Source organism: Alosa alosa, chromosome 4 (assembly GCF_017589495.1).
Source record: "Alosa alosa isolate M-15738 ecotype Scorff River chromosome 4, AALO_Geno_1.1, whole genome shotgun sequence".
Classification (NCBI taxonomy): domain Eukaryota; kingdom Metazoa; phylum Chordata; class Actinopteri; order Clupeiformes; family Clupeidae; genus Alosa; species Alosa alosa.
Window position 1 is genome coordinate 17,547,359 of NC_063192.1, and position 26,206 is coordinate 17,573,564.

General features: G+C 48.6%; 1 protein-coding gene across 9 annotated transcripts in view; it reads right to left on the minus strand.

The window, feature by feature from the left end:
* Nucleotides 1-23,890, minus strand: part of l1cama (L1 cell adhesion molecule, paralog a) — a 44,085-nt gene extending 20,195 nt beyond the window's left edge. For 6 of the 9 annotated variants that reach the window (XM_048242337.1, XM_048242334.1, XM_048242336.1 and 3 more), the window contains exons 1-3: nt 23,733-23,889; nt 2,568-3,158; nt 1,068-1,082 (exon numbers count right to left, since the gene is read on the minus strand). In XM_048242337.1, the coding sequence (XP_048098294.1) occupies nt 1,068-1,082; nt 2,568-2,715 (163 nt within the window). In that variant the 5' untranslated portion in view covers nt 2,716-3,158; nt 23,733-23,889. Of the gene's footprint in view, nt 1-1,067; nt 1,083-2,567; nt 3,159-23,732 lie in introns of all 9 variants that reach the window. The other 3 variants (XM_048242338.1, XM_048242333.1, XM_048242332.1) reach the window with 2 other exon arrangements.
* Between the last annotated feature and the right edge of the window lie 2,316 nt (nt 23,891-26,206).

Genomic DNA, 26,206 nt, shown 5'->3' on the forward strand with positions numbered 1-26,206 from the left:
CAGGAGAGTGGTTTCACCAAGGGAGAGAGAGAGAAAGAGAGAGGAGGAGAGACATATGGGAGCGAAGGAGCAGATGAGATTGGGAGAGGAGAGGTGGGTGAACCTTCTGGAATAGCTTCTGGAGACCCCATTTTCATTCCCTCAGCCAGCCAATAAACAACAGCTCATATCTCGATGCATAAAGCACACACATGGCGGGAAATGATATGGATATTGCCAATTTTTTACGGTACAATTTATGCGCTGGGTTACAGTTTTATGCCCGAGTCCCTTGTGTTTACGCTGGCAATATATTTTCTTGGGGTCCAATTAAGCTCTCCACTGTGATCTCAGTGTCACTGCAGATGCATCCTCTGTTTAAACTAAATGCTAATAGCATATAGCTGCTGAGGTTTAATTAGGCACTAAGAGCAATAGAGAGATGTGGTAATGTTAACAGAGTGAGTGATTTTAGCAGCAAATGTAGATAAATAGGAGATGTGGACAGAGGTGAGAGAGAAGGATGAACAGAGTGCTGAGCGGAGGGAGGGAGAGAGTGAGCAGGGGTCAGGGACAGGAGGACAGGAAGAAGCCCAGGCAGGAGTAGAATTAAGAGATGAAGAGAGAGCTGGAGGGAGGGAGAGAGAAAGAGAGGAGGAGAGGGAAATATAAGGAGGGGGGGCATTAATATGAGTATCCCCAGTGATCATAAGGCAGTCTTCTTAGATGATCATATTTATTTTGCTGCTGCAGGCTCTTCTCCGTCACTGGAATCATCGCGGCCCCACTTATCCTTAATGTCCCTTCTCTTTTCGATTTGTCATTCCTGCTGTTCAGAAACGCATCAATTTACGCTATCTCCGTTTTCCTGATGATATCTCACCCAAGAGAGATATCTAAAACAACATTCACCTTAGTTTGCAAACACCATGGAATTTATTCAGTGAGGTGCATCTGTTAGTTCTGGTGGGATGCGGGAGCCATGGTATTTTGAGGCAACAATTGAACGGAACCATAGTGGTTCCCAGGCAGAGCTATACACACAAAAACAGTCAGAGCAGAAGTTGTTGGAAGCCAAAAGCACTTACAGTCGGGTATTTGGTCTGGTGGTAGAGGGAGGGAGCCAGGGGAGAAGGGAAGAGTTCTGTTAGTCAGAGGCAGCCAGATGGAGTTACAGCTTCCAACATGTCTGAATGTTAGTGCAACGCATGCCAGTAGCAGGGACATTAAGGAAACTTAAGCAAAAACCCATGCCAAACCAAATAACAGAAATCAGTTTTGTCTGAATCCCATGTTTGAGTTATCATAAAACATATAAACATGCTGTAAAAAAAAAACAAAAAAAAACATGACATTTGCATACATATACAGTCTTGATAACTAATGATATAGTGGAACGAAGCCAAAGAGTTCCCATGCAGTGTTCCCCTTGTCTGGGCATACAGTAAGCCATTCACCCGTCACAGATGCCCTTGTTTGCCTCCAGATGGGTAACAGCCTGACTGTATGTGTGTGCATCCCCAAGACTGCTGTAGATTTCCATTGCTCTAATCTCTCCTCTAAGACATCAGCATTTCACCCAAATAATTCAAATTTAAAGCATGCTTGAAAAAGCAACCCAGCACTCATTTTGTCTTCTCAATACTCACTCCCTTAGGCTACAAAAACGGACCAGATTCTGTTTGCTTCTCTTGGAGGAAATTCAAATGGCCCTTATTGACTACACAGCTACCACTTCTGCTGCATTGGCCGCAGAAAGGTCACTGATTGAAAGTCAAAAGAGACCTTGACCTTTACGAGCAGTTCTCTTCCGCCCTGACACCTTAATTTGCTGTAGATAGTATTTCTCTTTTACTGCTTTTCATCATCCATGTGTATTTCTCCTTCAGTGTTTGTGTGTGTGTGTGTGTGTGTGTGTGTGTGTGTGTGTGTGTGTGTGGCTGGGAGTGTGTGTGGGTGTGTGTGTGTGTGTGTGTGTGTGTGTGTGTGTACTGTATGTGGGTGCTTCTGCTCAGCCCATGAGTCATCAATACAAATCTGAAGTACCAGCACCATAGCATTATACTTCGATGCATTTTCAGATGTGCAAAACTCTAAACTCTAAGCAAACCCATTTTAACAGCCAAAGGCATGCAAGTCTGGGTATAAGTCAACATCTGATTGAGTTACTTTCCAATCAGTAACAGATCTGCCCCACCAAACCAGATCAATGGCCTGATCAATGGGAGCAATTAAGCACACTCAAAATTCAACGGTGAGAGACTCTGTGGCTCTCCAAGAGCACCTCTCCACCTCTCTCAGCGCAGCACTATCTAGTCCAGGAATGATCAATGACTTCACAGCCGATCCAGACAAGCACATGCCATCGACACATCACATCACATCACACACCACACCACAGCACAGCACGCCGCACTCACACTAACACATCGCATAACACCACATCACACTGCCAAGTCGCATAGCACTCCATCACACTAACACATCACAAAACACCGCATCAGCACCTAACACCACAGGGCACACCTACGGGGTTTGCATGCGTTTGGGAGATGACTCCACATCTATGGCACGGCGGACGTACTTACAGTTCGGGGGAATGTCGATGGCAGCCTGGGCGGGTCTGCTGGTGGTGTGGGCCAGGAGGAGGAGGAGGAGGAGGAGGAGGGGGTGGAGGTGCAGAGGTGTGCATCGCCCCCTGCTGCCGACCGGCTGTCCTGGCGTGCTGGTAGGCATTGCTCACTGTCCCATTAAACTTGCACCTGCTCTCGCAGTCTTAAACGCAACAGCGCGCACACACGCACACACACACGGGCTCGGTGGCTCCCACACCGACTCGCACATGCAGTGATGAGCAGGCCCCTGTTATCTCTCTCTCTCTCTCCTCTCGTTTGTTGACTCCTTCGCTTGCTTCCTCCCTCTCTCTCTCTCTCTCTCTCTCTCTCTCTCTCTCTCTCTCTCTCTCTCTCTCTCTCCCTCTCTCTCTCTCTCTCTCTCTCTCTCTCTCTCTCTCTCTCTCTGGCGTTTTGGGATCCCCCCCCTTCTCGCTCCAGTAATCCCGTTGGCACTCCTGCTCGCCGACCTCTGTTTCTCTTTCTTCTGCTCTGTTTGTTGTTGGTTTTTTTTTTGTCGTCTTCTCCTCTTTTCTCTCAGGTCCGCTCCCTCCCGCTGGTTTCTCTCTGGAAGATAAAAGAGAGGTGGGGGAGTGAGGGAGGGGCGCCACGCGTGTCAGAGCGGCAGAATAAATGACTCCAAGCGCCACATGCTCCAGGACCAAGACAGCCGGGGACTGAGCACACAAAAGGGAGGCACCCGGAGGGGTGTCTTTCTCCCACACACACACAGACACACAAACACACACAGACGAGGCAACATCCATGTCAAAAGCCCACTTGACTTTTTATTTATTTATTCACTTTGTTGATGTGACATTGATTTTATTCTTTAAATAAGGGGGAGCTGATGCGAGGAGCATGGCTCCACACAGAGAGGCAGACCAGATTCACAGATGGCAGCAGCGCCATTACTGCAGAGATGCAAACAGATCATCCAAGCGGCCAAACAGGAAACACACACACACATACACACACACATACACACACACACACACGAGAAGGAGAAGGGTCCATCAAAGGTTAGCAGACCATGGAAAACCAAAGCTCATGTACAGTATGCTTCTGGCCAGGAACTCTCGATGTGTGTGAGTGTGTGCATGTGTATGTGTATGTGTGTGTTTGTGTGGAGGCCTTGGATTACACTTCCTCTCTCAATCTGTGAGGACAGGCACCTATTAGAGATGCTATCAGTCATGCAGCAGGGGTGAGGGCCCCTCTCCAGGAACGTTGACGCTGTCCATCTGCACCTCCTGGTCTCCCCCCCAAAAAAACACACACACACAGACACACACACACACACAAAGACACACGGAAGGCGGTGTCATCTAATTAGCGTCATCAGAAGAGCAAATGTTCATTCAGTTAATCTGGTTGCTTCATCATTACAAAAGGGAGGAAAAAGACAGAGAGAGAGAGAGAGAGAGAGAGAAATCTCCCCACGGATTGTGTGAATGGAATCGGTCTGTGAGAGCGATGCATGTTATCTGGGAGCAAGAAATTAGACAGAGAGGGTTTTTGGCCCGGGTACAGCATGTTTTAAAGCAGCTGGCAGCCCTGAGCAGCCTGGGCACGGCACCACTGTAACGTGGCAGTGCCAAGCCCACAGTGACGCGTGACCTTGGGGAGAGACAGAAGGTTGTGGGGAGGAGGTGGACATACATGAGTTATGGAGGAGAGAGATGGACTGAGGGAGAGGGAGAAAGAAAAAAAAGACAGAGAAAGAGATCATTCTTCTCTGTCGTGGGTTGGCTTTATTGACAGCTCACAGATAAGTTACTGTCTGTTCTGCCGATATTAGACCAGCTAGAGATGATTGCACCAGACTCGGTCTCAAAGGTGGAACCTTAACCCAGACTATGACTTTATACTATGAAATCACGGCAAACAAAATCTCAGCTATTGATCCACAACGGTATTGACATTTACAGTCAACAAAGGTGTAATATAATATCAGTCACCCACACTCAAACGGAAAATACCCACTGACCATCTGACCAGAGGTCACGGCATCAATGAATATTACAATACTCACTTAATGTATGGAATACCATTACTTTAAAGGCCAAAAAATGATGTGACATTCAGTGAGGGTATAACTGCAACCCACAACCAGAAACACAGATTTTATAATGATATTTCAGGACATGTGATATAGTGGACTATGAATCCTGAACACTTCTGTTTTGTAACACGCTACCAACTCCACCAGCGTCAGATATAATGAACTTGAAAAAAATGTGCAGATTTAAAAATGGATGTGGCTCTTCAATTGTACCACGTGGCTTCACCTTGTCATTCCGTTAAAGGAGGACTACAGTGAGGCTGGTGTGTAGTCGCTGTCTATCTTCAATGGATTAGTCAGGTCATTAAACCAAGTCACCTCCTCTTCCAGCTCAATACCTCAACAGCGAGCACTGAGCGACAGAGAGGAGGGGTGTTAGAGGAGAGGTGGTGAACGGGATGAAGAGAGAGAGAATGAAAGAGGGAGAGAGAAGGAGAGAGGGGGATGGGTGGAGGAGGGTGGGGGTGATGGAAGGTGACAGCTGAGACAGTAATCCTCCCCTCCTCTAAATCACAGCACTGCTCTCCCAATCAATGTGCCACCTCTCCCTCCACCATTCCCACCCTCAGCCTCTCCCCTTCTCTCTCTCCTCCCCTCTCTCTCCTCCTCTCCCCTTCTTCTTCCCCACCCCACCCCTCTTCTCCTCTTTCCTTCTCTCTCTCCTCCCCCCCTTCCCTTCTCTCTCTCCTCTTCTTCCCTTCTCTCTCTCCTCCTCTTCCCTTCTTTCTCCTCCTCTTCCCTTCTCCCTCTCTCCCCCTCTCTCTCCTCCTCCTCCCTTCTCTCCCCCCTCTTTCCCTATGTGGCTGCTGGCTCGGGGATATTGGTACAGGCTGATCAGAGGATTGCTCGCAGGGGGGTGTCAGTGGCCAATTACGGACCGGCCGACTCTCCGCTGGCCTTTAGCAGATGCCATTAAAAGAGGATGAATGGTAACGACGCAGCATTTGCTGAGGCGCAGAGGACGGGGTGTTGAACATAAGAGAGCGAGAGAGGGGACGCGATAAGGGAGCCTCTCATCAGCACAACTCTAATGGGACTGTGGAGGCACTGAGCGGGACTGGATTAACACCCCGAGAGTGTAAGGCGTGTGTGTGTGGTGTGTGTGTGTGTGTGTGTGTGTGTGTGTGTGTTTGTGTGCCACTCCCTCTCAGGGGCGAGTCACGCTGCCAATCCAATGTTCCTGGAGCCACGCCTGATCAAACAGTGGCCCCACACTGTGTGAGAGCATGAGTGTGCTGTGTGTGTGTGTGTGTGTGTGTGTGTGTGTGTGTGTGTGTGCGTGTGCGTGTGCGTGTTTTTTTTGCATGCATGCATGCATGTATGTCTGCCTGTGGTAGCCCAACCAAGCATGACATGTTTTCTATAGAGCAGGAGCAGGAGCAGGAGCAGGAGCAGGAGCAGGAGCAGGCAGGAGTCAGCGAATGAGAACAGAATAATAGGAGAGGAGAAAAGGAGGTACGGAGAGGAAGGTGAAGAGACGCCAGGAGGTGAGCGGTCAGGTTTCTGTGTAATAAGAGCCCTCGCCCAGGGGTGGACGGCACCAAAACATGCTGATAAGGGGGCCGTGACACGCACAAACGAAGAAGAGCAAACGCATCTGCGACGGGGCTTACGCGTGTCGGCCTATTATCACGGGTGTGTGTGAGTGTGTTGGGGGTGGATTGACACAATGACCAGGGCTGAGGTGGAGAACACGTTGCTGTGCAGCTGCTGGCCGATAGCATCTAAAGCCTGTTACCTGCCTCATTTCCCCCGGGGCAGGAGGGCAAACAGCAGAGGCGGCGGCAGCGGCAGTGGTGGTGGCAGCTGTGAGGCCCCCGGAGGGGCTCTCCACTGTGGTCCTCACACACACACACACACACACACTCACACCCCGCTGCCCCAAGGCCACATCTGCAAGCTCAACACTAGGGCCACAAACAGACAATGTGGAAAAACAAACAACCCCAGCCAGACCTTAACAGACTAAAAAAAACCCTGCTGACAAAAAGAGAGAGGAAGAAATGCACAGTGATCTTTTTTTCCTCTTGACAGTGTCATCATTATAATCTGGTGTAGCTTGTGCAACTGCTCTAATCACCATTAAATAAACACAATTAAGGATAAAACACTATCGATATCAGCAGACATATATTAATAGTCAAGGGCCCTAGGGGTAAATGGGTGGAAAACAAACAAAACACTGTGTTTAAATGCAGAGCATGTCTCTGAGATACTTCAAGGGGCTCATCCACCCAACAGGCTGGCGAATGGGAATCACATGTCTCCCACCCCACCCCCCTTGAAGAGAATTCCAAATTAGCATTTAGGTCCACTCAGTGGGAGCAAATTGTAGCACTCCCGATGGTTCCATGGGATTTGCCAGCGTACCAGAGATGCGTTTGAACAACCCCTCATCAAAGTCAAGAGAGGGGAGGGGGGATGGGGCCAGTCAACAGGAGAGCAGGCTAGCTGGGCTAATTCTGCCTCCAGATCTTCAATAACGACTTTCATAATGACTTCAACCGCCCTGGAATGTGTGGTTTGCTTCAATGTTAATTCTGTCTTGATGTGACAGATGTTGATGGCTGTTGTGGTTGAAATTACATTAAATGCTCTCTCTGATTCAATCTGTAGGGTCTGGTCCCAGCAGAGATGTGATGATAATGTATGAGGTAGAAAATAGTGTTTGCTAACTAAGGGTATGTAAAAGGGTGTGTGTGTTTGTTTGTGTCTGTGTGTGTGTGCGTGTGTGTTCAGGATGGTACAGTGCGTACGTATGCAGGCCTGGTGTCCCGTCTTGCCTGTTCTTTAAATATTTACCACCCCCAACTGGGTTGTAGAGTGTTGGAGGGGACGGGTCGCGGGAAAGAGTGTGGGGGAAAATAAATGAATACACGCGCCCTCTCTCAGCCTTCAAGACCTCCCTGAGGGTCGGTCTGTCTGCAAAATCATAAGAGCGAGAGAGACAGACAGAGTGAGAGGGAGAGGGAGAGAGTGTGTGTCAAGAGGAAGATTATGAGAGAGAGAGAGAGAGAGAGAGAGAGAGAGAGACAGAGAGAGAGAGAGAATGGGAGGTGGAGGTGCTACACTCATTTGTAGAGGGCAAGGGAGAAGAAAGGGGGGCTGAAGGGTAATGGGGAGAGTGCAGAGAGAGAGAAAGGGAGGAAGGGGGCCAGGGGAGGCGACGTGGGAGGGGTGCGCCTGTGCTGCGTAGGTGGGGGGGCTTGTAATTCACCGACCCCCTAGTGGGTAAATTATTTATACCCTTCCCCCCCATCACTGTCAGTATAATTTGCCCTGAATTCACCCAAATTCATAATTCATATTCAGGGGCTCACCCATGGATTTGGTTTGATGCTAGGGCCTGGTCATTGTTTGCATGCTGTACCTATGCCTGTCTGTCAGTCTGTCTGTCTGACTGCCAATCTATCTTTCTATCTGCATGTCTGTCTGTGTGTCTCTCTGGCTTCCTGTCTGTGCTCATGTCTAATGCATAATGCATGAGCCTGTTGCCGTGAGATAACTCCAGGGTTAAGTTTGTTATGGGTCCAAATAAAGAGAGAGAGAGAGAGAGAGAGAGAGAATAAGAGAAAGAGAGAGGTCCTGTGAACAACACCCTGCCTGCCTTCGAGATTCACAGACCAACGGCACAACATGAGCTCCATAACCGTTTCACTAATCCCATTACGCCGTCTTGTTTAGAAGGTAAGGTACCAATTACAGGGTCTGAGGAGTCAATATTCAGTTGAAAGCAGATTATGCATGGTTGATGTTGGTGATTTGTGCGTGCTTGCATGTGTGTGTCTTTGTGTGTGTGTCTGCGTGTGTGTGTGTGTGTTTGTGAGTGAATGAATAGGTGTGTCAATGCGTCCATTCTAAAGCAAAACAGAGACCACAGCTGCAGCATCTACATTGAAGCTGAGTGCGAGACTCCAAACTCAGCCGGGACCAGAAGCAAATCCTCCCCATCTTCCTTATAATCAATAATTCGTTTTGTTCTCTTTGAGTCGCTATCCCCCTCCAGTACCTTTCACTTCTCTTAGAGGTTTTTCCTCTGCCTCTGCCTCAATCGCCCATCCCTTTCTCATATCTCTCCCTCTACATTCTCCCCCTCTCTCTTTCTCTCCCTTTCTGAATCTCATGTCATAAAATACACGCTGATGGCTGCGCCGCATGTTGCTGACAAGCAGCAATATTTCCACTGTTATAGGCCTGATGTTTGGCAGGCTGCATCCCAGTGCTCTGCTCGTCTGCTCCCAGACGCTCTGGGCGCGCTCACTGATGTGTGGCTAGCACGCCTCTGTCACTCCTGTGAGGAGAATAACGCAGGCTGCACACTCACTGCTCAGCCACCTGAGGATTGCTGCGACAGCTGAAAACTGTGCAGGGCGGTGACAGAGGAGGTAAATGATTATTTTGTTTGATGGATGCAGTGGGAGTTGGGTGTCATGATTTTTTCATTTCAGTTTATGGTCAAAAAGAGAGTATTTCTGCCACTTAACATCCAGTTAAAGATAAAGAAAAATATATCCCACAGTGTGGCTAGAGGGCTTGAAGATCAACAACAACAGTCCTATTGGTTAGTTAGGCCACACCCTGTGTATATGTTGTGAATGGCTTGTGTGCAGAGGCTCCATGTGTTTTTTCCACCTTCCCTCTCATTCTGTGAAAGCCTGCTCAAAGCCTCCCTCTCTTTCAGGGTTAAGGGTTAATATCAGAGTGACAAAAAGCTGTAGAAAATAAAGGTTGTCAGAGGGGGCTACCGCCTACTCTCTCCATCCATGTTGCCATGACAACAGGGTCTCCACAGCATCCCCCCAACCCCCACACATACAAATTCAGTTATTCATACACACGGACACTGACATACAGGCAGTTAAGGAATACACACATACAGAGTCATGCCTGTTGGCAGGCACACTTGCTCCCACACACACACACACACACACACACACACACACACACACAGAATTGTAGTGTGTGATTATCTACTACCTCCTTTCAAAGTCAAGAGGAGGACAGGGATATTACTTCTCTCTCTCTCTCTCCCTCACTCTCTTGTTACCACTTTCTCTTTCTCCCTCTTCTTTGCTCTCTCTCTCTCTTTCCTCTTTCTCTCTCCATTTCTCTCTCACTCGCTCCCTCTCTCCCTCCTTCTGCCCCATCTTTCTGTCTCTGTCCTCATCCCTTCACTCAAGCTCAGAGTTCTGCGATGCAGAGGAAGCAACAGTGAGCCTTATTTATTTATTGATGTTTTCCCCTCAAGACACAATAAAAATGGAGGAATAAAGTGGTGAATAATTAAAGTGAGGGAGTGGACTCATTAGGAGAGGAGAGAAAGAGGATTGAGAGATGGAGAGAGAAAGAGGAAAGAGAGAGAGAGAGAGAGAGAGATGGAAGAGAGGTGGATGGGTGGTACCGAGACGCAGAATGAAGGTCTGATGGGGGGAAGGAGAGAGCAGAGGAGAGAAGGAGGAGAAGGAGAAGGAGGGAAGGACATAGTCTGAAGGGGGATCAAAGGGGATTGGGTGTAATAATAATGTTAAAATTTAATTAGATGGTTACACAGGCAGAGGAAGACACAGAGAAGGGAGAGATAGCATCTACCAAATGGGGGATGCATACAGACAGGCACAACGCATGGTGAGAAAGAATCACAGGCAGCCTGGCACGGCTGATAAAAAACGCGGGATCATATTCCCTTAATGGGACTTTATGTCGGCTGATCGGAGACGGTTAATGAGGTCTGATGTGGAACGCGTTGCTCTTGTCCTTTTTAAGCAGACCTGGCACCTGCCAAAGGGAAAGTTTAAAAGTTGAAAGACCCCTGGCGCACTGACTGTTTTTCTCATCGGTAAATATTAGGAAAAACAGGGTTTGAGTGAGAAATGACGAGGGCTGATGCCCCGATTGAGCCAAAACAAACAGGGGTTTACAATGCAGGGCACATGGTGTTTTTCTGCGGAGTGAGCAGAGGGGAGGGGGAGGAGGAGCACGCGTGATATGTGGGGTAAAGGTAGACCTGGCGCTCAGCACCACTCTTCTCCTAGGAGACCCACTGCCAATCTGCGTTCATGCCCAGACACATAGAAAGATTAGATACGACACCTAGAGATTCACAGTCCACAGTCAGCGCCTCTCTTTCTTTTGTGCTCTCTCTCTCTCTCACACACACACACACACACACACACACACACACACACACACACACACACACACACACACACACACACACACACACACACAGAAAGAGATTTAAATGGGTCACGTTTACTTTGTTAGTGTCATTGCCAGTGACAGAGCCTGCCTGTGGAACAAGCTCGTTCATTAGGGGAAACACCTCAGGTGCTGAGGGATGATGCACGCTCGGCACACTTGGTCAATCAGCCAGCCAGCCAGACGTTAAACAGGGCCGAACTGGGCCCAATTACCGCACAGAACAGGCCTCTCAGAAGACGGAGCTCATCTGATCCGCCTGACTGTAAATATGTCATTAACACCCTGCACACCCTCTCAATGGCACAGAGCCACAGACAGATAGGACAGGTAGGGGCGTCACTGCAAGTGAGTAGCTTTTAAATAAACAAACAAAATGATAATACAACACGCACACACACACATATTCACATCAACACTCTCACACATACACACACACACACAGGACTCATAAAGAATTGCCCCAGACCATTATTAGCTCCAGCAAATAGCAGCCATCATAACATTATGAAATTAGGCGGAAAAGCCATTACCAGTGACCTTCTCCCTCACTCCCCCATCCTCCCCACTCCCTCTGTCCCTTTATCTCGCCAGCCCACTTCTTCCACCCCAACGCATGCAGCCTCCTTCTCTTGTGTGCCTCATTCAGACAGCGACTCTGACCTTCAACCTTCTTTCCTTTTCCTCTGTATCTCTCTTTCTTTCTCCCTGACTCTCTCTCTCTACCTCTCTCTCTATCTCACTCTCTCTCTCTTTCTCTCTTTGTGGGCTCTTGTGTGCTCTCCCTCACCACCTCCTTTCTGAAAGACATGCACGCAATTCCCCCCTCTGTCAGCTCCTGTTGCTGTGCCGTGGCTGCTCGGCGGAGCTGGCTGTCAGAGCAGCGGGGATTTGTGGGATGGGACAGGTGAGGGCGTTTAGAGGAGCAGCCCTGAGGAGCGCACAGGGCAGAGAGAGAGAGAGAGAGAGAGAGAGAGAGCGCAATCACCTCTGGCCAGAAACATCTCACCGCATCCACTTCTGGGATATGGGAGGACAGCTTAACGCAGGAAGGGAGACCGAGCTGGACTGAGGGTAAGAAACGCAGCAGAGTGCTCTAACTGCCACTGAACAAACACCAGCAGCAGGTCACGGTCCTGGGGACATACAAGCCCCACCCGTAAATGCAAATCCTAGAGTCATTCAGACAGTATTTGTTAAAAAGCTGAGTGTATTCAACCTAAATTCATAGGCAGGGCAGAACTGAAAGACACAAAATTGCACAGTTATACAGATCATTGTGACCAAAAATACATCCATGCGACCTAAAAGTTTCAACTCAAGCATGGTAGGAGTGAGTAATAGCGCACAAACAGCAACGCGGAGGACAAAGAAGAGTGTGGCACAGCGCAGCACGTAGGAGGAGAACAAGCAAAAGCACCTGGAGGGCCTTGATGACAAAAGCTGCGCCCTCCCTCACAGATGTGTGGCTGAGTGGAGGTGGAGCGTGCTGGGGAGGGGTGTTAGAGTGCTCCCCTGGGGCCTCCAGGCGTTAAGTGGGAGATGTGGTTATGGAGTATACACATGGACTCACTCACACACACACATACATGAACATGCACACACGCACACACACACACACACACACACACAAAATGACACTCATAAATGCACACACACACACACACACACACACACACACACACACACACACACGGTCACTGTCACAGCTGCGACGGTGTAGGGTGACACGCAGGGGCAGGTCAGTAACTCCTGGGGGAGCCACTGCCAGAGACCTCGGCCTCCAGGGGGCCTCATTGACGGATGTCACCCAAAAGGCCTGCCCCGCTCAATGGCTCGATGGCTAACAGGTCCTCCTCGCCTCGCTGAGCTCATCCTAAAAGAACCTGTGCACCCCCACCTCCCCCAACCTCTCCCCACCCAACCCCACGCACTGGTGGTGAGACGTCATCCCATCTGCAAGCCCTCTCAGCTGCATTCAAACATTCAAGGTTTGATTACCTATGAGGCTGCATTGTGTGTGTGCCGCGATTGATATTTTTTTTCCCCTGTTCTGAAAAGGACCCATTGTCTCTAGTCCCTGGCCTTGAGCCAATGCCACCCTCCAACGTGGAACGAAAACATTTACCAGCGCTTCCTAGGTCGCGCCTAATCTTTGCCAATTGCTCTCCTCCTCCCACATGGAAATGAGACGTATTGGCAGGACAAGGTCAGCGCTGCTTTAGCATTTCACGGCATTTGCATGGGAGGGCCCACAGGGACCTGCTCTAGCTGTGAGAAACATGCGCTCACGGGTGGAGGAGCAGCACACGCAGCAAGGCAGGCCCCAGGCTGAGCAGCCATTAGCATTTGTGAGCTAGGCCCCCTCAAAGACCACATCGGTCATTATCCCCGATATCTACATGCGGTCATACACATGGGAAATGCTGGGAGGGGAGAGACTGCAATGGTGGATGCTGGAGAGCATCAATACACTCACTGTCACTGATGGAAAACATATAAATCTTCCAAGCTGATAGAGGAATAACAGAGAGTCTATGAGAAAGAATAACAGTCTGACATAGGGAGTTATACTGAAACAGGAAGAGAGAAAGAGAGGGAGGGAGAGAGGGAAGCAGATAAAGAGCAAGATAATATATCACAGAGCACTGGAATCCTCCCCAAAATACCGAGAAGAGGGAGGTCTACTTTAATAGCTGCTAATTTCCTGCACGCTTCCTATCGTCAGATCTTCATTAACCAGGTCAGGAGACGACTTCTCCCTAGGCCCCATTAGCTTTGTTAAAAGTTGCACAAGCAGCACTTATTTCCTGAGTGCTCCTGATGTAATCAAATGGAGCACCTTGTGGGAACGGTGAGGGAGAAGAACAAGAGAGGAGGAATGAGGAAGAAGTGAAACAAGAAAAGGACGGACGAGTGCAGAAGCAGCAGTAGTGGTGAAGGGTGGTGGTGGGAGCCACGTTCACCTCCACAGCGAGGGGGAGTAGAGGAGGAGGAGGAGGAGGTGGAGGAGGAGGCAGGCCAGCCCAGGCGTCTCTGTGGAGCCAGAGCTCTCAGGCTTTATGTAAGGGGGGCGGGACTAAGAGTGCAGCCAGCTCAGCCTCCACAATAAGCCGCTGGACCACTCGTTTATCTCCAGCAGCATCAGACTGCTCAACTGCAGTTTCTGCCTCTTAGCACTTTCAGTCCTCAAACTTACACACACACACACATACAAACAAACAAACACAAACACACACACACACACACACACACATTGTCATCCATACAAGGAACACAGACAGACACACACACACACACACACACACACACACACACACACACACATTGATGAAAGACCTACAATCACTCCAGTCATCCATGTGAGTGGATCATATGAGCATGAGCAACAGTGACAAGTGAAATCGGTTGAGAAGATTTGCCTGCCATTCAAATGGGCTTAGAGTGGACAAAGAGCGGGCTGAGTCATACGCGCCCCGGCTTTGTGTGGAGGTACAGTTGGGGCCGACCCACACCAAGCCACTGAGCAATAGGATGTAGCAGAAAGAAGGGTATCACGGGGTTCATTAAGCTGGTTGGAAGGATGTACTCGAATCATTTCAGCTGTATGAGTCATCCTGGTTCAGTCTCACTGTGGCTGTATGTTCTATGGGTGTATATGAGTGAGTGTGTGTATCTGGTGTGTGTATGTGTATGTGTGTGTGTGTGTGTGCAAAATGCCAAAGTGCATTTTAGTAGTGTGTGTGTGAAGGTGTCAATATTAGCCTGCATCCCTCCCTCTCTTCTACCCCAGTCACCATGACAACCCCTCAACTCAAGCATCACAGCTATACATTTCTCCCTTCCCCCATCTCCTACTTCATTCCCTCACTCTCTCACTCTTCATCTGTTGCTGCCCCTCCAGCTCTCATGCCCATCATTTCAATCTCTGTGGACCCTCAATAACCAAGGACTTCACATCTTCATAAAATGTCTTGAGATGCATTCAGTGCATTCTGTTTTCGACCTCCACAACCAGGTCTTTCTCTCTCTCTCTCTCTCTCTCTCTCTCTCTCTCTGTCTGTCTCTCCTAGCATCAGGGATTCCTGCTGCTCACATCAGTCTTCCCCCTGATTACCATTTCTACCTGTGGAGAGAAATAAATGATAGAACACTCCATCACCCTGCCAGCTACACTACTCATTAGCAGACCTTCAATTGGCTTACTCTCATCACAGCCAAAGATTTATTTGGCCGAATGTGATTTGAAATGTAACATTTTGCACTCTCCCACCTCTCGCGCAATTACCTTAATGAAGCACTATCGGTCTTTTCCAACAGAAACACATACAGCCAGCCAGCCAGTAAATCCAGTAAGTCCAGAGAGCCTCAAGACATCGAGGTTAATAGTTTGTTGACCTGGATGCAACAATTTGTTTTGTCTGCTTTCTGCTGTGTCTCCTCCTTTTTGACCCATAAATATTTGTGTCAGTGAGGGAATGTTTTTTTTTACATCTGTGGTGGCACCAAAAAAAAATCAACAGTACAACAGAAAATGCAAAGAAATATTCATTTGGGTCTGTGGCAAAATCCAATCATTACAAACAGACAATGCCGGGGAATTCCATTTGAGCTCCCGTGAGCCGGCCTTTGAGCAAGGCAGCGTCTCTGGCCCATCAAAGGCGGGGCGTTATCTGCGATGAGCAGCAACGGAGCGGTTCTTTCAAATCCCCGTCCACGACTCGAGGCATCACTGTAGTGAAGATCAAGGACACCGGAATCAGATGAAGGGGTGGTGGGGTAGAGGGGCCGAGATGCAGTAAAGTGAATATTTCCCTGTGTGTGAGCAAGTCAACAGGCAGGTCTGAGCCACAGTGACAGACAACAATTCAATCCGTTTGCCCTTGTCCTACATTTCCGCCACAGCCCTGCTGAAAGTGTACAGGCAGGATATTTCAAGCACCCTCCTTTAGCATTCCTGTGATCATTTCTTTATTCTTGAGGCTAATCTACCCTATCTTTCTGTCTCCTTAGCCTCTCTCTTTGTCTCTCTCTCTTTTTCTTGACCTTCTCTCTTCCCTTTGCTTCTCTCTCCCTCTCAGTCTCTTGCTTTCTCTTCTTATCTTTCTCTCCTTCTCTTCTTATCTTTCTCTTCCTCACTCTTTATCACTCTTTGTTTCTCTACACCTCTCCGCCCTGTGTCTCTCTCTCTCTCTCTCTCTCCCTCCCTCTCTCTCTCTCTCTCTTCCTCCATGTCCTCATCTTTATGCTCTGCTCTTTCTGGCACTGACCTCCTGAAGGCGGCACAGCTGTGTCCAGCGGTCCCTGTCTCACTTCTCTCTTTCTCTCCTCTGCGATGGGCAAATGCGAGATGACAGGGGCAGTTGGCCCTGATTCCTGCCTGATCCCTCCCAGAGCACACACAGTGAAGAGGAGGATGGAGGGAGGGAGGGAGGAAGGGAAAATTGAGAGATGAAGAGAGAAAAAGAATCTTTCCTGACCTTTCCATGCAGCGACCAGCTGATGAGGCACAGTCGCAGACTTTGGATAACCGTGGGTGACGCTTTTCATGCACACTATGTACACACACAAGGGCGGCTCATGGACAATCACTGGAGCAGAGCATGCACGCACGCACGCACGCACACACACACACACAGACAAAGACAAAGACACAGACACAGACACAGACACAGACACACACACACACACATACACACACACGCAGAGGTAAGAGCGCAGATGGGACAGTAAGCATACACCCACATTAAACCAGCCTCAAACTCAATTATGTTGAGGAGATTGTCTCTGCTAAGCATTCAGGAGCAGAGAGCATGGGACAGCCGAGTAAGTCCAGAGACAGGTCAACATGTCCCAAAAGACATCAGCCTGCCCGCCACTCCACCTCCATGACAAATAGCCCACAAAACAAGGTTTCGAACCAATTACATGGCAGACAAATCACTGGTACACAAACCCCTTCCAGTGACCCCCTTCCCTCTTCGGGACTCGGGTTCGACTACATTTAGAATAAAGTAGAATGTGTTGAATACTGTTTGCCACTTTTGCAAATGATCTTGTCAGTATGCACCTCATCACTTTTATAAAAGGAAAATAGAGCCTGGTTTGGGGGTTGGTGCGATGTTGATTTAAGAGACAGACAGACAGCACAGCGTTGGAGACATCAGTAACGATCCCCTTGTCATGAGACTTCACAGCTTGCTGTTGTTACCACACTGCCAGCGGCCCTGGCCAACCTCACTCAGAAAAGCCTCCTAAATGGAGCAGACAGGTGGTCGGGCCTGGGTACTAGCCTACGGGGGGGCCGGCCAACAGGGGCACAGGGGGAGAAAGCAGGAAAGAAAGGATGCGGAGGAGAGAAAGAGGATAGAGTTCGGAATGATTGACGGCAAGGCAAGCTAATCAGGGCCTCTGCTCCTCATGGTCCCTGAGGAGGTGGACCTGCATCTGGTGGGATAAAACAGACACGCTCTGTGATGCGTCTTTTGCTGAATGATGCTTTCTGTAATTAGTGTCAGGGTTTAATCAAGGCTATTATCTGGGGCAGTGAGTACAAGGTGCAGCAGACGTCTTCTCTCTGTCTGCCTGCATGTGTGTACGTGCGTTCGTCTATGTGTGTGTAAGTGAGCTTGTGTGTGTTTCATTATGCTGTCGTCGACAGGTGTATTTGCCTGTGTGTTCTGCACACAGTTTGTCAGGAGTGCTTGTTTGGGTGCGTGCTTTGTACACAGTTTGTCACAGTTAGTCAGTGTCAGACATGGTGTTTTCAAAGCTGCAGGCATCATCATCCTTCCTTCCCTCGCTCTCTCACTCTCTCCTTCCCCCTCCCTCGCTCCCTCCCTCTCCCTTTCTCTTCTCCTCTTCCTGTTCTACTCTCTTTACTCCCCCCTCCTTCACCCCACTCTGCCTCCTGCATATCATCCACAGCTCAGCCGCGGTCCTTTCATCCTGTGTTCCTCCTTTAAGAACATCATTCCCCATTTCCTCGCTCGGCTCTTTGCTTCTTCGTTAAATGCACCCCCCGCCGCCCGTCCCCAATCTGAGCCCGTAGTGGCCCCAGCCTCTTTTTACCTCAGGTCATCCAATCACTTAACTGCATAATTACCTCATTAGGCCATTTAGATTTCTCTGTAGCCAATGCTCTATTCTTCTCTTCGATAGCACATTTAGTCTCTCTCTCTCTCCCCCCGTATCCATCTCTCCCTAATGCTTTACCATTTTTCAGCGGCTCCATCTCTTTCTTCTCCGTTTCTCTGTCAGCTATCCCTCTCTCCTCTCGCTCCCCCTCAGCTGTTTGCCCTACTCTTTGCGGCCTCTGTGCATAGTTGCTAGAGCAGCTTGTCTGACAAGGCTGTTTAATCAATACCATCTTTCTGTTTGTTTTGTGTTGTGGAACTGGAATCCCTGCTGTGGCTGGTTAAAGCCTGATTTATTTGTGCATGTGTGTGCATGTGTGTGTGTGTGTGTGTGTGTGTGTGTGTGTTTGTGTGTCTCTGGTGGGGTGTTTTTTAAGTTCAGGCAATCGTTGTGTGTGGCTCTGTTCATCTTGCAGACCAGTTCTCCCTGCATGCACAATTGCACCCTTTTAGATGGAATACGTTCGTCTAAAAGTGACTGGAGGGCGGTAGTTACTGAGGCACAAGGAGACGGGGACATTGTTTCACACACGCACACACTCACTCACACGCACACACACACACACAGTCATTTAATCATTCCGCCAAGAAACAGAGTGAGTAAGCAAAGCTTGTAATATTGTTTTTTTGTGTCACAGAGGCAGAATATGCTGCGCGTGCTGAGATTTATATTTAGGATATCAAAAGCGTCTCCATTGCACAAGCCTCCCTGCAGTGGATATTTATACTGTTATATTAGTTAAAGGCTCTATAAAAAGTGAGGTGAAGTTGAAGAAAGATCTGACTTCCTTAACACAATGCCTTTGCTGAACCATGGCCATAATCAATGCACAATTCATTGAAATGTAGGCTATTCAAATGTCGGTAAGAATGACAGTTGACTCACTCCTCAGCTCTCTCTCCATTTCTCTATTTTTGCATATCTCTCTCCCTCTGTTCTCTCTCTAGGAGTAGTCTGCAAACACAACCCTCACAAATCCGTCTCGCATTAGAACTGCACTGAGTATTTTCCAAAGCGGTCAGGTCTATTATAGCATAGTTCAGTGGTTAAAGTTTAAATTACCTAACTCCACTTTCTCTCTCCGCAGACCCTCTGGGCGGTGTGTGATGGGAATGGCACAGTAGGTGAGATTAAATTAGCTGGGTGTATGGGGATTACACACACTACAGTAGTGATCCCCTCCCACACTCCGTAATCCATCCGTAATGAATATATCATGGTTGACACGTCGTTCGAGAGTGCTCGTGACTGTCCCGTCAAAAACAGACGCACTAACTGTGTCAATGAATGACACGGTAAAACATTGTTTATGTCACACCAAACTGGAAGTGAAAGGGGGAAATTAAGTAGCCTAATTGTTTTTGGAACACATAATTATTTCTCAAATACGGAGTAAAGGATAAAATTAGAATGGAATCTTCCGTTTACAGACGTAACCCCAAATTGCCACGAAGGGTATTAATTACATGTGCCAGCCCAATTGGTGATGGATCCGTTAAATGTTCAGCAAATCGTACGTAGGCCAGATGTCTCGCTGGTAACAATCGTGATAATGAATGCGACTGGAAATACGGTAATAGCCTACTCATTATTTCTTCCTGTTGTAAAAATGACATTTGCCATACGTGTCAAATAGGCCTACTATTCTGATACAGGCCTGGAATGCAGTCAGCGCAAACGACCACAGGAGACCGTACTTACTTAGCACACAGAGAAGCAATTCAGGCTAAGTTTAGCCACTCATTTGGTCAATAAAGAGCCTTTGAACAAAACGGCGATAAAACGGACTGTGACTCTGTTGTGCATCTGTGACAAAGAGTTCATTCTGACGAGAAGACAGCGGGAAAGGAAATGAGGGTCGTGGTCTTCGAATGACTGAAAGGTCAGACGCGCTGTTTGTTGCATTTATCTTTTTTCTGGCGCGCTCTCATCCGCAGTCTATGTTCACATTCCCTTATCCTGCTCATTACTGTTTTTCGCTCTCAGTCTCTTATCGTGAAAGTGTGAAAGTGCATTTGCTGTTTTTTTTCGTTCTTTTTTTTTTTTTAGTTCAATCCGCAGAAGATTTATTGCAAACGATGCGTAGTTTACAGGGGCAGGGGAACAAATGTCAAATTTAGAGCCCCAGTTTTCAATCTAATTAACTTCCTGTGGCATATGAGGCCACAGTTGGAAGTCTACTTCATTTATGCTTCAATTGCATGATTGGCTCAAATGTTATAGGGCTTTGTCTGTGCTGTGTGGTATGGAGACATCAGTGAACATCAAATCATTCTGAGCATGCCATTACCCTGATTATGGTTCGAGGTTGGGGGGCCTGTCACACAATGCAAGAATATGGACATGACATGAAAAAATGCACTTTATGGTGTTGAAAAGAAACATGGGGGGTCTGATGAGGCCTCATGATTAGGGAGGTTGTCCGCATTCATCATGGACTAATGATTGCCATGTCTTCGTAGCTGGTAGAGGGGGCCTGCATTTACGGGTGCAAGTACTTCTCCATTTCACCAGAACTCCACCCCCCACACTTCCATCCTTTGTGTTCCTCCAGCCTCTCTCTCTCTTTCTATCCATCTTGTATGCCACTTTTTCCAGTTTCGTCAAGTAAATAGCAGTTCAGTTGGAAGCAGATGACGCAATGACAGACACCATTGCTCCACTTTATTACCATTACCTTTCTGGTGCCCAGCCTAGCCGCCCACCCCTGTCTGACTGGGCTCTCTAAATCAGTCTTAATGTATTCCCTCTCTCTCTCTCTCTGCCCTTATTCCCCCCAACACCGTTCATCTAATCTGCCCCCAACACTTGTCACATTGGTCCCATCTGCAAAGTGTAATTCAAACCCGGGTCCCGCCAGAGCACGACATCACAAACGAGTGTCGCTAATGCACTTGCATCATCACACCACCACCGGAGACTGTGCACTCGTTCTCTCCGACTCAGGATCTGACACACCACTCAGACCTAGTCGGCCTGTTTTTCCCCGTCTGCGTGCATGGATAATTTAAGCAGCCTGTATCTGATATGAAGCACAAGCACTCACAACATATATGCGCAAACACTCTGTACTGTAGCTGTCTCCCTCTCTTTGCTTCACTCTAGCTCTGGCTTTCTAGCTGTGTTTACCGGGGAGGCAGTTGTTCCTGCGGGTCTCTGTGGGCCCGCGGGCGATAACAGGTGGCTGTTGTGGCTTGCCTGCAACACAGCTCATCCCTAGAGTTTCCTCCTAACTGGCAGATTTGGAACAGATGCCCTTTATCACACTGTGATATTTCTGCCATCATTACCCCAATCGGGGGCTCAGACATTAGAGAGCCAGAAGAAGGAGAGAGAGAGAGAGAGAGAGAGAATCAACACAACAGCCAAGACAACCTGTGGTGCTGCATAACAAATTATCAACTGTTTATCATCTTCTTCTTCCTCCTCCCTCTCTCTCTCTCTCTTTCTCATCCCCCATTCTTCTGAAGGCCCTTCCCCCTCTGACCTTGCGGCACACCCATCCGCCCCTCCCGTTGATCCCCCCTCTCCACCCCTCTCCTCTCCACTCCTCTCTTCTCAGACAGTATATCTAAGAGCACATACATTAGCAGTCTGTGGAGATGCTTTGCTTGTCAAATGTGACCCCACCTCCCCATCCCTCTGCCTCTCTCCTTTGCTCACACCCTCCCTCCCTCCTCTGCTCCCTCACTCCCTCCCTCCCTCGCTTTCTCATCCCTCCTAAATCTTTTGGCCTATTCATCCTTCCTACAGAACAGCTCAATTAAACTCACAGCCCCACAGTAAGATAGCACTAGACGGTTGGAAGGGAAAGATTTCTCACCGTGAGACACGCTGATACAATGATGAGACATTTGCAATGGATGAAATCAAGGAGTGTTGTTTTGCATCAGGTAGTGTGACAGCTGGCATAATGGGCTCGGCGAGACCATGCGCTCGCATTAAACAGCATGGTAATGCGTTGCACTGTGCAGCAGGAATCCTCAGAGGGATCCAGTGCCGGTACATACACTCGAGACTCAGCTTTACCTTAATCTATTGATTATGCTTATGGGGAGTACACAAAAGCAGGGAGAAAAAGGTAGTCCTTCTCAGCTGTACTAGAGAGGATTATCCATCCTCCTTTCCCCCTCTTTCTCCTACTGTATGGCTGGTCACAGTCCCAGAAGGCTACTTTACTTTACAACAGAGTGGGAGAGAGGTATAGGAAAGAGAGAGAGGGAGGGAGAGAACAGAAGAAGGCTCACCAGAAATGCAAGCATCCAGAGTAAAAACCCCTAAGCTCTGGAGTACCACCTCTGCAAGCCGGATGAAAACCATTTATCTTGAGGCTGAAAGCACTCGAACATTTATGGTGTTAAAGGACCATGTGCTGGTCTGACTGGTGGTGCCAACGGAGAACTGGAGCAGCCAGAACAGCAGACCTGCCCAGCATCAGTGCCCAGTGGCACCATGCCAGGCGGGTGCCTCCTGGATATGTACACATGCCCCACCCAGGTTTGGCTCTTAGACACCACACACACATTCTCTCTCTCTCTCTCTCTCTCTCTCTCTCTCTCTCTCTCTCTCTCTCTCTCCCCTCCTTCCCTTTCTCTCTCTGTCCCCATCTAAACGTAGTTTCCGAGCTGTTGGCTATGCACCACCCTAAACATTTGTCTTGAGCAAACAGCGAGGAGGCACTCAGACATGCAGCACCAGAACAGGATGTAACCCATCCGCCTCCCCACAAACACATCCACGTCTGGCCAGCCTTCCGCTGCATGCCTCCACCACCACACCACTAGTTACTACCAACATTGCATCTCAGCCAAAGAAAAGTGGGCAGGCAACCGAGAGGGAAGAGGAAAAAAGCTGAGCATCTGGCTCTCTGTGGTAAGAACATCCAACACTCAACAATTGAGGATGACTATTAGTGCTGGCATTTAAAACACTGGCTGCAAATATTGTTGTAAGAACTGTAAAGAGGTGACGAGTGCAAAGCTAGAGGATGCTTCAGAGCATTTTATGGCACAATAAAGACATGCTCAATAAGCCGGCAGACAAATGGGTGATTCAATGGTGAACTACCAGATTAATAATTTCCGATTACACAAATAAAATGTCTGCCATTGCACTTGTGACAATAGTGATGACACTCAGACATTGACCTTTAAATGTGTGCCATAATAGCCAGCATATCATTAGCATCAGTGTTCTCACAATTTAAGAGGCACCGGTGCGTCACATGGAAGATGAACATGAAGAGACCCTGTTGCATCCATCACTCTAGATACCGACTGAGCAGAAGAAAAAATATCTAATGAAATATAATCATGCTCACATTTTTTTTTTAGTTTTACACACTTCCCACGCAGAAATGGCTAGACAAAAAACAAATAATATTTGATACACCTGTTTTATGAGCGTTTAAAAATGGTTATGAGCTTTTTAAAAAGGTAATTAGTTATGTTATACTTGTATTTTATTGCTTCAGTGCACACAGATGACCAGCAGAATTCAGTTGATGAGGTGTCACAAACAACTACAACATTTATCAAAGCTCACACCACAACCCCGACAGCAATGCAGCCAGAACACGATTCACACTTACAACAAACACCACAGAAATAACACAGTTGGAGAAGGTGTGATGTCAGGTCCAGGTAGCGAGGATGAATGTTTAACCCCCTCTCTGGGTGACCAGTTAAGGTTTGTGCACATTATGTTTGCAGTGGGATTCAGTGAGTAGCATCTCTGCTTACCTTCACAGGTTTAGGAAAGAAAGATGGCCCCAGGTCTCAGTTCCTCCTTGGCTAACTCTGCGTCTGGTTTCTGCCCCTAATCGGAGTCTTCTCCCTCCTCCTCTCCGTGTGACTGATTGTGCTCTCTCGCTCTCCAGCGCTGATGCTGCAGTGATACAAAAAAACACACCCTCTCCCACTTGCTCTCTCCCTCCCTTGCTCCTATTGGCTGACAGGGAGAGGTGACATCACCCTTTTTCTCCCACTCCCTGCCTCCTCTCCCTCCCTCTCCCTCTCTTCCTCCTCTCCCTCCCTCTCTCTCTCTCTCTCTCTCTCTTTCTTCCTCCCTCCTTCCCTCTCTTTCCCCCTCTCCCTCCCTCCTTCTGGTTTCTGACCATTCCTTTATTGTCTTCCTGCTGCCTTTTCCGCTCGCCATTCCCCTGGTGCCCACCCCAACATGTCCGGGCTGCGATTACCCAGATCAATCCAGGCAGCGGAATGCAATCAAGCCCGGGAATGGAGGAGAGGAGATGATGAGTACGGCATTTTACACACACACACACGAGCACCACACTCCCTCCACGACCTTTAGCAGCCCTATCCAGCAGTCAGAGAGAAGAGGTACGGATAGGGTTGGAGGTGGGAGTGGTGGGTGATTGAGGTTTTGTATTTGAAGGATGTGTACCATGCTAATTACGGGTATTGTTATTCTGCCTCTGTGTGCCAGTGGCTGCTAGAGCAGTGAGCTCCCTGCCTGTCTTGTCTGTCTCTCCCTCTTTTCCCTGGCACCAGGCAGCAGTGAGCTAGCTGTCCTAATACCAGGGAGGAAGAGTCCGAATTAGGCCGGGAGAGAGGGGAGGGGTGGGCACAAAGTGGGAGAGGGAGCGAGTGATAGAGAGCTGGAATGAGAAAATAGGGGAGATTAGGATATAGAATGAGAGAGAATTAGAGAAAAAAAGGAGGGGAGGGAGAGATAGAGAGATAAGGTAAGTGAGATAGAGGGAGAGAGAGAGAGATGGAGGGAGGGAGGGAGAGTGCATCTGAGGAATAAGAGATCAGATTTTTCAGCACTTTTTTTCTGCAGTGATGGATGTTATTTGTAAAGTGGTTTATGGGGAGTGCTGTTCCCGAGGCTAGGTAAAAATCCATTCACAAATCTGAACAGCTTATTTCATTTGCTGGCCCAGGAGAGCTATCCCCGAAACAAGAGAATGGTTGAATGCCAAATGAGTCAGACGCCACGGCGATACAGTACCTGATAGAGTGCTCCTTCCAGAATGTCACTTCTTGCATATCTTCTGCATCTCTTGGGTGAGTACAGTGAGGCCAACACAGGGTGCCTCATCTTATTTTTAGAAATTCACTCTCTGGATAAACACACACACACACTTTACATGCTCAGACGGAGAAACACACACACACACGTAAACACACACACCCCCCTCAGGGTCCAGACATAAAGCCGAAGTGACACCGCGCGCCCACTGTAAAGGTCAGTGTGTACCTAGTCGTGCATAAGCCTCCTTTGCCGAACGCTTATGTGTATTATCTGTGTATTATCTCAGCTCCTCCCCTCCCCTCCCCCACTCCTGCACCTCCTGCGCTCTCACACCTGATGTACTCCTCCTGGGGGAGCCGCTGCCAGGCCTCTCACCGCGCCGGCTTCCTGCCTCAGCTGCTCTGCGGCTCCACGCCAAATTTAACCCCCAACGCCAGAGAACCCGAGAGAGAGAGAGAGAGAGAGAGAGAGAGAGTGCTGTTGCCTGTGTGTGTGCTGAGGGGATCATGGGACAATGGAGAGCAGATTGTTTGATACAGCCTGAGCCTAGCCTGCAGTCAAGTCTTACAGCACCTCATAAGGCTTTCTGCACTGTACAGATGGCAAACAGCCATCTTTAATCTGCCAACGATGAGCTCATGCAAGAACATAATCATATATAAATCCATATTAAACTTGAAGCTTGTGCGCGGTTTTAAAAATGAAGACTGATGATAAATCAACACATAGGTATATACTGCTTACACAGTATCACAAAGCACTGGTATTTTGGTGAAGGAATAGCATTGGCAGTTGTGTAATCAGACTAAGTGCCTCCATCTATAGTGATGGAGCTTGCCATTTTACCAGGTTAAAAGTCCTTGTCTGCACAGACTGACATTGTGTGGGATAGCTGTGGGTCAGTCTTACCCCTGTCATTACCCTTCAATTAGTCACTGATTAACACCAGGTCAAGCTGGCTGGATGACCTTACATTCTGCTAATGAATTCAATTAAATCCATTAACCGCCACGCTGTAGCGACAGAAAGCACAGGCTGTCCTTCTGACCCATAAGGGAGCTGTGGACAGCGTCCATTTGAGGAGTGGAGTCTTCACTGCTGACCGCTTGGTTCACAGAGTGCTCTGGCCTCTGGTGGGGAAGCCAGCTTGGCAGCCACAGGGGCCTCCGCAGAGCCAGGAGCCCTCCCAGCCAAACACCCATGGCTACTCCGCAGG